Consider the following 13,496-nt stretch of genomic DNA (forward strand, 5'->3'; position numbering starts at 1 on the left):
TGAATTCAGTAAATGAGAACAGGCCATAAGTACTAACTTTGTTGGATTTGTTTTATCATTATTCATACGAAAATGAAGATATCACGTTTTAAGATTCATTTTAGTTAAAAGTCAAATAAAGCAATCATCAAATAACAAGAAAGTGGTTTCAGTCCGTATACATATGGGAGTAATATTTTTAAATGTGTCACATGTAAGTATCTAGAAATCAGTCCAATAAAAGGCAGGACGGATAATAATAATAATAATTTATTTATTTATTTTAAAAGGGAAGGCCTCGAACTTGGTTATGCAACTTTTTTTTTTTTTTTGGTCCATATGAGGAACAAGTCCAAGAAAGAAACAGAAACAAAAGAACAGAAAAGCAAAATAAAAGCAACCCTATGGAGGAATTAAGCGTGGGAAAGATATTCCCCTAGCATCCTCACTTATAATACTACTAAGACCAAACGGAATATAATTAAAAATGACTAAATATGTGTCTAACAAGACTCCGCGGTTGGCCAACCAATCCGCCGCTCGATTCCCTTCTCTGTAGATATGATTAACCTTGATTTCCCAGTTAGCATCCCTTAGCTTCGAAAGGCAGTGATTTATATCATGAGCATTCGCTCCACTACCTGCTTCTCCATTACGCATGAGTTGAACACAAGCTAAGTTGTCTAGTTGAATTTCGAGATGTTTAATCTGGAGGTTTTGAGCAAGGTCTAGAACCCTAGCAAGAGCTAGAATCTCAGCACGAAAAGCATTGCAATGTCCAAAATTAGCAGCAAAAGCCGAAATGAATCGACCCTAGTGATCTCTAATTATTCCACCCCCACCTGCAGGACAAGTATTTTTTTAATGGTATTAACAAGTATTGCCACCGGTTAACCGGTGGCAATAATGCCCATAAAAAAATAAAATTGCATTTATTTCACTTAAATTGTAGTAGAAACTATATATATATGTAAAATACATAAAAACACATATATATTCATCAGTATCTAGTAATTGTACACTTTTTAAGAGTGAAAAAACTAAATTAATAACTACAACTAAATTACTCATACAACAATTCCAACTTAAAAGAACTAAATTAATCAAATTACACAAGACTAAAATTCCAACATTAAAATCAAAAAAAAAAAATTACAATAAAAAACCAAAAAAAAAAATTACAACATTAAAATTAAAAAATAACCCATATAACACCTAAATCAATAATCCAGCATCTTTATTCTTCGATTTAACATCTACATCTAAATCAATATACTTGCATCAAACAAAAAAAATCGATTAAATAAAATAAATAAGCTGCGAAATAAAAATAAAACCAGACCAGTATGCATGGTACCCATAAATCGATTTAAATCGGTTAAATAAACCCAGAAAAAACACACAAAAATATAAACAAAACCCAGAAATTAAACAAAAACCCAGAAAAATAACCCAGAAAACTAAAACCCAAAAAAAAAAGAAAAAAAAAAACAGAAAAAAAATTTAAACAAAATTCCCAGAAATTAGTGAAAACCCGAGAATTAAATCGAACTAAATAAAAAAATCGAACTAAAAAAAAAACAAATTGATTTTCACGAACTCAAAAAAAAAAAACCATAATTAAATCGAATGAACCCAGAAGGAGATCGACTTAGAATCGATTAAAATCAATTAAAAATCGAATTAAAATCGATGAAAACACTCAAAAAATCCAAAATCGACTAATTAACCCAGGAAAATCAATAACTAGTAATGAAACAAAAACCTAGAAGAAAACCCAGGAAAAAAAAATTAAACAAAAATAAAAACAAAATCCCAGAAATAAGTTAAAAAACCGAGGAAAAAAACAAGAAATTGATTCACGAACTCAAAAAACAAAAACCCAGAATTAATTGATTAAAATCGATTAAAAACCAAATTAAAATCGATTAAGAAACTCAAACAATTCCAAAAACGATTAATTAAACCCAGAAAATCAATCAATTAAACCCAACAAAATCCGATTAATTAACCAAGAAAAATCGATTTTAAACACAAACCTCGTGCATGTCTTCGTGGTGCATGTCTTTGTGGTTTATTGGTGATGGGAGACGAAGGAGAAGAGGGAGAAGGAGACGAGCAAGAGAACAGAGCAGTCGAATTGAAAGAGAAATAAGAGAGGGGAGAGAAAGAGAGAGAAAGAGGAGAGGGGAGAGCAGGAGAGAGAAAGAGGACAGGGGAGAGCAAGAGAGAGAAAGAACGGCTGAGAGGGAAATGAGGTAGGGTTTGGGGTTTATAAGGGGGGCGTTTTTTTTTTAATTGATTATTGCCACGGGTTCAAACCGGTGGCCTTTACCATTTATGCCACCGGTTCAGTTTGAACCAGTGGCAATGTGAATTAGCCTATCCCGCCCATTTTTTAAGCCACCGGTTTTCAAAAATCGATGGCCATAGAACGGTGCCTTTTTGTATTTTTCTACTAGTGGAATGTGCTATTTAATTCATCAGGGAACCCCTTACCCTCTAATATTGGAATGATTGTAGCATATACATTATTAGCTACAATATCCCAATTTTTTTGATAAAAAAGGGCTTGAAATCCATCGGGGCTCGGGGCTTTAAGAGCACTCATCTCCTTAATAACACTGTCAATTTCCATCTTTGAATATGGTCTACAAAGAAAATTCCAGTCATGCGCCAAGAGTTCGGGAAATACATCACAAGGAATATCCAAAAACTCTGGTTCTCCTTCCTCAGTGAAAAGAGTAGAGAAATATTCTACTATATGATTTTGAATATCCCCTTTATCTTGAATCCATACCCCGTTATTATCTTTAAGAGCCACTATTTTGTTCCTCCATCTTCTGACAATGGTACTTAAGTGGAAGAATGTAGTGTTACGATCACCATCCTTTAACCAATCAATACGAGATTTTTGATACCAAAGAGTCTCCTCTCTACTCAAAATTTCATCAAGTTCTCTTCTAAGCTTTGCTTCCAATTTTAATAAGCCCCTATCAACCCGAGTAGCTAGAATTTTCTGCACTCCACCAATACAAGCAAGCAATGACCTTTTCTGCTTGAAAATATTCCCAAATACTTCACGATTCCAGTTTTGCAAATCGCTAGAGAGTTTAGAAAGAGCAGGCATGAGGGGTCTGTTTTCTTCCCATTTGTCTTTGACAAAATTCTGGAATTTTTCGTGTAAGAGCCAGGATGCTTGAAATTTGAATGGACGGTGAAGAGATTGGAGGGGAGAGAATCCATTCGGAGAAATAAATATTGGGAAATGATCCGAGTAAACTGCCGATAGATGTTTCATGGAATCCTTCTCAAATCCTCAAAGCCCAATGTTCATTTCATAGTGCTCGATCTAGCCGACCACTCCTCCTTGTTTCAGGATTTAAACCACGCGCCCAAGTATGAGCTGCTCCGGAGAATTCAACCTCTAATAAGTCCATATCCTCAATCCACGCATTAAATTTTTTAGACCTTCTCGTGGTTTTGGAACAGGAACTATTTCTTTCGGAAGGGAACCTTGTATCATTAAAGTCACCAGCCAACATCCAAGGTTTGTTATGAGAAGTCGCAAACTTCTTAAGATCCTCCCACAATTCCCTTCTTTTCAATGGATCAGGGCTCGCATAAATAGCCGAAAAATACCAAGGAGTAGCGCCCACTCTAGATATTTCCATTGTAATATGTTGATTATGTTTTATGATGGGGCTTACAGTGACAAACTCAGGCCGCCAGTACACCCAAATTCCACCGCGAAAACCCATGGCATCAACTCTTGAATGGCCAGAATAACCGAGAATGGAAGAAATCTTAAGAGCTTGATCCCCTCCCATGTGCGTTTCTACCAACACAAGTACATTAGGCTAGTTAGCCCTAACTAAGTCCTTCAACGAAGAGATAAAATTATTATTCCCTGCACCTTGCACATTCCATACTAAGCAGGTTATAGGTAAAGAGTCCGGAGCCAAATTAGGTAGTCTTTCTTCCATAAAAACAGGGATAGAAGTAAGAGTGGTCATGTAAGCTTGACTTAACAGCCTAATCAATTGATTAATTTCATTGGTTGGTTTCATTGTCATCACCAAGTCCGGGGGATCCGAGATTGGGGGTAGGAATGAATCCATCTGGACTTCGAGTACATGAATCAGGGGGTTCGTGGTTACGAGGTATGGTTGCTCCAGCACCTGTCCCATACACAGAATCTTCTCCAGAGGTACCGTAAGCTTGATTGGGAATGGAGTTTGAGACATGGGATATAGAGTTGTCTAGCTCAGGAAGAACTTGAGAGGGCTTGCTGTTGGCCTGTGGTGTGATTAAATTGGCTTGAGGCTGTGCTTCTTGATTTAGCTTAAATAGAAAGGGTGAATTTTCTTTTCCTGTATTTGAAGACTTGCCACAAGTAGAAGCAGGGACTCTTACATTAGCATCAATTTCTTTAAGAGGGGCGTTGGTATTCTGTGAGGATTTTACTCCTTTTTCTTGATAAACTTTGGGGAGATTTTTCCTCTGTTTTGACTTGAGTTGATTGGAGTTGATATTTTTTGCCTTTACAAAAGATTGTGTTCTATCAGTTGGTTGCAATCTTTGAAAAAAACCTCCCAAGTTTATCGTACTAGGAATATTTCCATCCATATCACTCTCAATATTATCTAAATCCTCTGTTACCATATTTTTTTTCCTTATTTCCCTCAACTTCTGCCTCCTCTTGATTTTGAAGAACCAAAAATCTCGAGCCAATCCCCGGATTATTGTCAACAATATTTGTAGGAATATTGTTTCCGTTTTTACCCCCTTCCATCGAATTTGAATTCCCTGCCACCTTCACACCACCCAAATTGGTTGTGCCACCACCAGAACCACCCTTATCCACTTTTGGATTTCTTTTTCTCATTGGTTTTTTAACTAACATCCAAGATCCAAAATCTCCAGTCTCCTCTGGTTTATGAGATTGATTGTGAAGCGGGTTCTCATGAATTATCATCTCACCTTCTGTATTAGCAATCTCATTGGTATGACAAGCATCCTCTGAATGACCTAATTTTCCATACCTAAAACAGACCATTTTGATTCCTTCATATTGCACTCGCCATATCCGACCTTTCAACTAGAATTTTGACAATAAAGGCTTGGTTAAGTCAATCTCAACACTTAGACGAGTAAACTGGCCTCGTTCCGCTTGTGCAGTTGTTTTGCCAACTCTCAGCACTTTTCCAATTTTAGAACCAATTTTGCTCAGGAAATTTATGTCAAAATATTCCACAGGAAGGTTAGGAATACGCACCCAAGCGGTCAACACCGTAATCGGGGTTTCATCAGGGACAAAATTAGGAATCCATTTTCGAATGGTTAAATAATTATCATCGAGGAAACAAGGTCCCTGAGTGAGCACATAGGAATAATCCGCTTGATTTGTAAATCTTGCAATATAATAATTGCAGCCAAAATCAGTTAGCGAAAGCTCCCCTCTAATGTTCCATTTTATCTTGAGTCTGCGCATTAAACTCATGTATCCTAATTTTCCACTGAACATTTTAATTATTAGGGAATCCTTCCAAGGTTTACGCAACCTTCTTTTCTCCTCCTTAGGATAATTGGATGACAGGACACCGTTCATCATTTTGAATTTCATCAGGGATTTCTTCATCATCAGATATCTATTCATCCTCCTCTTCATCAATTATATTGATATCATGTGAATATACCTCAGCCTGTTTATCCCTTTGCATGATATCTCTGAACGACATGGATCCTCCAGGTTGGATGATTTTCTGATTCAATTGGGGAGGAACCAGAGGATTTCCATTACCCCTATTCATTCCATTTTCAGCATCTGCCATTTCCTCATCATCTCCATTAGATGGATTAGGAATAGAATTTGTACTTTTACGTTTTGGTTTTTTGTTTGATCGGATCAATTGATCCTGTTCTTCAGTATAATTTTGGGTTTCATCGAGTTTTTTTGTGTTTTCCATGGTGAGAACTTTTCCGTACTCCATATAACACTATAATTGTATATTGGTTATGCAACTTATGCTTGTGAACCACTTCATTTCTTCAAACAAGTTGGAGACCGAGACTTGGTGCGCAGCTGTTTAGTTAATGGGCTCTCAATCTTCCATAGATATTATTCCCATGTGGAGATGGTTTGGAGATTCTTATTCTTTTTTTTTTTTTTTTTTTTTTTTCTCACTATTTTCTTATTTATTAAAAATATTTATATTATTTATCCCATATCCAAGAAACATATGCTTATCAAGCCACCCTAGTTTCAACTCATTCATAAGATTTTTTATTTTTATTTTATTTATTTATTTATTTTACATATAATACCAGGATCTAGTGTATGGCTTTGCACGCAATATATATCTAAACAGTAACAAGTTTGTTATTTTTTTATTATTAGATAGATAAAATACATCAAAATTAATCTCTTAGTTTTATTTACATTAGTTTGAAATTAATTATTGCACTAATCAAACTACTTCTTTCATTTATTTCAGTTTATATTACAATTAACATAAAGTATGTGAGTATTAAAATAGTCAACAAATTGTATTATACCTAAAACAGAGGAAGTATATGTAATACAGAGTAAATGGTAAAAGTTGTATTAGAATATTGTATGTATATTCTGCCCGTTGTAGAAATAAGCTAATAAGTAATACGGAGTATTATGAACAAAACAAATAAATACTTGTATGTCATAATAATTAATTGATGACAACATTTATTGATAAGTTTTCTCAATGTAACACCTACCTTTACTTTTATTGTTGAAACAATTTCCCTTTGAAATAATAATGGAATATTCTTGGCTTTAGATTTAGGTATTCATCATAAAATATAGAGGATGAGACAATTAAAACATGAGTTTAGTTAAAAGGACTTTGTCAAAAAATGCTTAAAAGTTGACCAACATGGTGGACATTACTATATTATCTCTTCAAATTATTGAAGATTGGTTGTGATTGCCATGATTAACATTTTATATTGATCAATTCTATAAAGAGTTATACTTTGCATGTATATATGTTATGTATGTAACACAATTAGTTATACTTTAACATCTTATATATAATTATACAATTAATGTTTGTAAAATTGTAAAAATAAGAACATATTCATGATTTACTTGAATAAATCAAAGAGTTATTTAATTTTAAAGATTGTATGTCACAGTTAACTTTTGAAAAAACTGTAACTTTCACAATCATTTTTATACAATGTTGAAAACTAGTTGGTGATATAGAGTAATACACTGTATATTTCTCAGATTTAAAGATCCGAGTGATAAGAGAGGAAGAGCTAATAAGAAAATTCTTGACTTAAAAAGTATACCATGGTAAAGTTATTTTATTTATAACATGCTGGTAGTACTGTAATTAAGCTAATCTAGAGGAACCAACCAAAAAAAAAAAAAAAAAAATACAAACAAGAAGCAGATTAAAAAAATCCCATATCGAACGGAAGTTCCGAGAAGTATATGTTGGAATCTTTGACTGGCCAGTATTTAATCGACGGCTTAGATTGCTTTACAATTTAGCGATTAGTATTATAATTGGCATTAATTATTGAGACCAGCAGTCGCCAAACACCCATGCACTATTCATCACGTTGATTAGCTGGAATAATATCCCAATTTTATGCTATATTTGGTTGCTTTCCATGTTTAGTAATGAGTTGCTTATCATAATTAATTCATTTAGTTTGAGGATTTTAACTTCTATTTGGTACGAGTACATTGTCATCATCTACCATGACCATTGATTGGCTTAATTATTTAGAAATTAAAATAAACATCACCTTAATATAATGCAAAATTCAAACCCTATGATATAGATATTCAAGGTCTATTTATAATTAAAACAAAGTGAAATGGTCAATATTATAAATGTAGAGATAAATTTATATATAAATAAAGAAAAAAAAAATGTGGTTTAATACAATTATTCATACTCATAAAAATGTGTACTTTCAGCTAAAGTTGTGATTTTACTTTACATATTTCTTTTGAAATATTAAATTAGATAGGTCACCAATCAACATCTCATGAATTAGTAATGACATATTGTGTGAAATGAAAAATATAAGAGGTAGACCACATAATAAACTTGGTCCAATATAAAATAACAAAGTTATCAAAGTGATATTTAAAGTGTGTTTTATTCACTAAATTACTGGTATACAAAATATAAAAGATGTCTAAATTTTAAACGTTTAAAAAACCTAGGAGGTATATACGGAGTATTAGTATTTATACTCGTACTCCGCAGTACCAGAATGATACGGGGTACGGGAGCAGTAACATTATAATTGTGCGCTGCATATGCCTAAGAAAAAGTAGAATTTGATCAGAAGTCAGAAGCCAGAAGTGACGAGAATTCCGTAGCCTCGTATCAATTTCATCAACCTAAATTAAAAAAACTACTTTACTGCTAAATTTTTTAACCAACCCCATTATTAAATTAAATAAAAATAAAATAAGGTTTTAATTTCATCAACAATGAAAGGTTGCACGGAGGCCTTTTAAAGGGAGGTTTGATAGGTACTTGTATATACATATCAAGGGGTATTTGAGACATTTTGTATGAAATTTACCCATCTCTCTCCTCCTTTTCTCTTACCCTCACGTGCTGGATTTAAGTGTACCACTGGGTGATTAATAGTATCACTAGATGATCAAATAGTATCATTGAACATTCAGTGGTACTATATATTCATTCAATGGTACTATATATTCATTTAGTAGTACCAACTACGCATAGAAATAATATAACTACATATTCAATGATATTATATAAGTTTTTAGTGGTACATTTAAAAATTGGTCCCACTTGTTAATCTCTCTCCTCCTTTCTCTCACCCCCATGTGCTTACAATACTTTTTAATATTTTAAGATTTGATATGTATTTTCATTAGTACTTCCTCAAGTTGCACGTGGTAGCGCGGCAAATCCTGAGCCACGTGTTTCTAAAAACCAGTGACTATCGCACACGTGTCGTATATAAAACATTTAATATTAAGATTAATTCGGTCATGTACTTCCTATTATTACAAACTACAGTACAAAAATATTGAAGATAATAATATTTTAATGGCACGTCAAGAAATAAATAGAAAAATAATAATAATGGAGCTCGTGACGAGCACGTGAAGGGTGGAGGAACTGGCGGCATTCGGCAGAAGAAAGATGAAGAGAACCAAAGAACGTGACTACCATTTAATTTTATAAAAGCAACGCAACTCTTTCTTGTAACGTGTTAGGCGTGTTTCAGTCTTTTTCTTCTTTTTTCCTTCCTGTATGTGTACAAATTCTACCCTACTACTTAGGTCACCTTGACGATTATTATTTTACGGATTACTCGACAAAATTGATTGAGTATAAAATATATTGCAGTCCTTAATCAACTTAAACTTCTACAAATAGGTGATACCAAATATAAATTATAAATGGCATAACTCCAAACTTTTCAATCAAGAAGCAGAGGGCAGATGTATGAACTGATAAGTAATGACGTAATACTAATTCTGTACAATCTAACTGCTTAATTAAAGGCCAAATCACTTGAGTCACACGGGATTTGGTTTCAGACTCAGTTTTTTGTCAACTTATTTTAATTTGTGCCACTTCTTATTCCGCACGGTTTACCCGTGCACCGTTTACACATACAAACATAGAAAACAGTTTTATGAAACCAAGTACTTATAATAACAACAACGCGGTTGTACCATCTTTTTTAGATGGGACTTGTAACTATAATCTCCTCATTTTCAATTACCATTAATACAAACTATGTTATTCTTATGACACTATGGTCAATGGTTGCTTTAATTTATGACGGCAAATGAAAAATATGAAACTTTTTATGAGCAATTGTATCATACTATGTACATACGCTGATAAATTTTTATTTTTATGGTGGAATGATGTAAAGGAATACTTCCTTCATTTCTAAATATTTTGAATTTTATTTTGATTATATACTTGTTAACGTAAGGTCTGTTTACATTTACTGAACTGAACTGAACTGGTTGGAGCTGAACCGAACTGAAATGAGCTGAAATGAATATTTTATGAGAGTTGGAAATTAAGAGCTAAATTGAACCGAACTGATTGGAGCTAAACTAAACTGAAATTAAGGGTCTGTTCACTTCAACTTAATTTCAGCTCAACTCTAATCAGTTCAGTTCACCTCGATTTAGTAAATGTGAACAGACCCTAAGCTGAAGTGAACATGTCTGTAGATTACGTTCTCATGATTTATTATTATTATGGGAACATATATATAGACTATGAATATAAGAGTAATAGTAAAAAGTAAATCAAATGAGGAATAAAGTATGAAAGGAATTAACGAAATCCTTAAAACTCAAAAAAGAATGAATTAAAAGAAAACAAGGAATATATAACTCAAAGATTTGATGGGAGTTGAACATTACAAGTGTAAAGTTATGTTGATTAATTTATTTTAATGATAAACGATGATACTTGACTTGTGCAATCTTCAATCATATGGAGTATTTTGAAGGATGCATGGTAATTCGAGGTTGATTTGGTGGAATGACAATATTTTTTTTTTGTTTTTTTTTTAAAAAAAGGAAGAAAGAAGCTGATATAAATAGTTTGATTATATTCTTTATTTTTTTAAAGCTAAAGTCAATGTATAATAAAGTATTGGAATATGGATTAAACACCACTTTGGTATAAAGATTATATATATGTGTCAAAACTTGAAATTTTTTAGGGGTGTTGCTCACGAAAGTAGTCACTGTCATTTGAAAGGATGGTGGTGCTACAAATTTAGCCAAACACAATGCATTAAAATCTTAAATAGTTAACAAATTCATTCATATTTATTAAACACATTTGTTTAATAAACACTTCTTTTGTTTTTTTTTTAAAAAACTTACAATGTTTTGATTTTTGCTTTTTTTTTTTTTTTTTTTTTTTTACATATTATAATTGGACATTTTTTTTGTATCTTCAAAAAAAAAAAAAAAAAAAAATCGTTAACACGTAGAATAATATAATTAGTTTCATCTCGGGTCTACTTTTATAATTTTATTTATAATTGATAACAGAAGTTGATAATTACATTGTATTATTTCATTTTAATATTATCTTAAAATAAAATGAGAGGTAAAACACAAGGAGAAGTTGGGGCATGTCGACGTGAAGTGCATTATTCTTGAGAATGGACCACACTGTTCACGTGGTGGTAGGGCTGTTAGGATAATTTCATGTTTGCTATTCAAAAGTCACACCATACATAATACCCCATACCCTCAAGCCTAGCACGAGGAAACTTGTGTGCACATTATTTTTGTATTTTTTTGAAAATTTTAACACCAAAAATATCTTCATTGAAAAGGCATATACTTATATATTTTGTCAAAAAAAAAAAGAAAAAAACCGTGTTAATGTTTTGAGTATTATTTTAAAAAAATATATTGATGTTTTAATTTTTATTGATCTTATTGTTATGCTCGTTCTATTTTTTCAAACTTTTGTAATATAAAATGGATTACTAAAAATTGTTAGATATTAATATGTAATTAGTTACTTCCTTCATCCCTTAATTAGATTCCTAATTCTAGCATTTATTCCTTACATTATGAGAGAAGTAGGAATCTAATTAAGAGACGAAGGGAGTACTAATTTTGTTGTTCTCAAACTCAGTAAGAATGTTTTTACAAAGTTGAATAAACATTAAATAAGTACGTGTGAAATATTATCAATGTATGAATGATTATAAGGGGTAATATGTTCCAATACAGATTTTTGTATGTGAATTTATAGTAATACAGTTTCATTTCATTGTTTTCTTTAAACCCCTTATTTTGGATGTTGAAATTTCTTTTAATTTGTGCCTAGATTTAAGGGCACAATGATGTTTGGTACATACATAAAAATTGCTACTGTAATAAAATGACTTCATAGGAGTTACCCAATGATTAACATGAAAGGTGCATGTGGGAACACGAACACAATTTTTCAAGCACTTGTCTATATATAATAAGTATTTTTTTTTAAAAAAAATTCTATTATTATACGGAGTATATGTTTGAAAGTCCATGGAATTTTGCTAGATTGGTCAAGAGACTTTCAAATATTCTAACCAAGACTCTAACCATTTCATACATTATTATTCTATATTTAGATTTATGCTACAATTCTACAATACCCATTATCTCTCCTTTGAAAGTAATCAGAAGAACCATATCTTTAAAGGCCTTGAAGTAATTGATTCTTTCATGAAAATTTGTAAATTTTTCATTTTGAGACATCAATTGATGAAAGACCAGAGAGGGGGATTCATATATAGTATACCCTGACGTAAGGTGCATTTATGAATATTTTTGAAAAAAATAAAAAATGTGGTGCACCTTGCACCTGGATGTATACAACAATTTTTAATACTCCGTACTATTTAATCCCTAACAATCGTAAGGAAATTTCTTGAGAAATATCACTACATAGAAATAGTAAGAAAAAATGGACTTATATCCAGAATATAGAGAGTACAATTGCATACAAATAAAGTGGATGAGCGATAAATTAATGATACATGTATTTCTCCATCATAGTTAATGTGTAAATGTATTCTAAATCTAGATATGATTCAGAAGAGTATTGAACGACCCTATGTCTATTGGGCATCATAAGATACAAATTGTCATGTTGTATATATAACCATATGGAAACATGGAGTGATGGAGTAGACAATTTATATCGATTGTCTACATTTCCAAGATGCGTGTAACACTATAAGAGTATAACACTATAATAGACCATTGATTTAACGACTCTTCTTTATAATTTTATAGATAGAATTTTTTTATTAAATTTTCCCCTTCAAGTGTAATTATCATAAACCTTAAAGTTCTTAAGCTACAAATTATCTAAATTTTGAAAATTGAAAACACATTTGACATTACTTTTAAGTTAATTCCTATAGATATCGAAGCTAAATGGATCTATTTACAGGCCCAAGTTGAATAATTACATTTGGGTTACTGGACTAATGGACTCCCATATTCAAAATACCGCTGCTTGTGTTTTTAGGCCCAATAAATGAAGTCACATTTCATAGAGGAAAACACAATCCTGGACTTCCATACTTTTTAGTAGTGAGTATGATCAATCATTTATTCAGTATTCATGGATAAAAACACCACACGGTGATGAATTTGCTAAAACCACAAATTCACCAAACTAGCTACTACTATTAGGAGTAAGCTATATAACCCGTGAATCCATGAGATTAACTAGATTTGTCTAAACTTATTTGAACTAATGTTAACATATTTGATCATCATATAATTATGAACTTCTCAAAGCTTATTTAAATTGCAGATGATCATAACTAAATGATAGAGTATAAAACATATTCCTGGGCCTCAACCATTAGTTTAAGCTTTTGGTTGAGATGGTCCTCTTACATAGTATCAGAGCCAGCGTGACACAAAGGTCACGGGTTCGAATCTCATCCGCCCCTCCTTCAAAGTGGAACTAATT

At 32.2% G+C, this 13,496-nt stretch overlaps 1 protein-coding gene across 1 annotated transcript; it reads right to left on the reverse strand.

The window, feature by feature from the left end:
* Positions 1-3,317: 3,317 nt before the first annotated feature.
* Positions 3,318-3,809, reverse strand: LOC110714368. The gene has a single exon (XM_021892876.1). The coding sequence runs from the start codon at positions 3,807-3,809 to the stop codon at positions 3,318-3,320; it is 492 nt and encodes a 163-aa protein (XP_021748568.1).
* Positions 3,810-13,496: the final 9,687 nt, after the last annotated feature.

Source organism: Chenopodium quinoa, unplaced genomic scaffold, assembly GCF_001683475.1.
Source record: "Chenopodium quinoa cultivar QQ74 unplaced genomic scaffold, ASM168347v1, whole genome shotgun sequence".
Classification (NCBI taxonomy): Eukaryota; Viridiplantae; Streptophyta; class Magnoliopsida; order Caryophyllales; family Amaranthaceae; genus Chenopodium; species Chenopodium quinoa.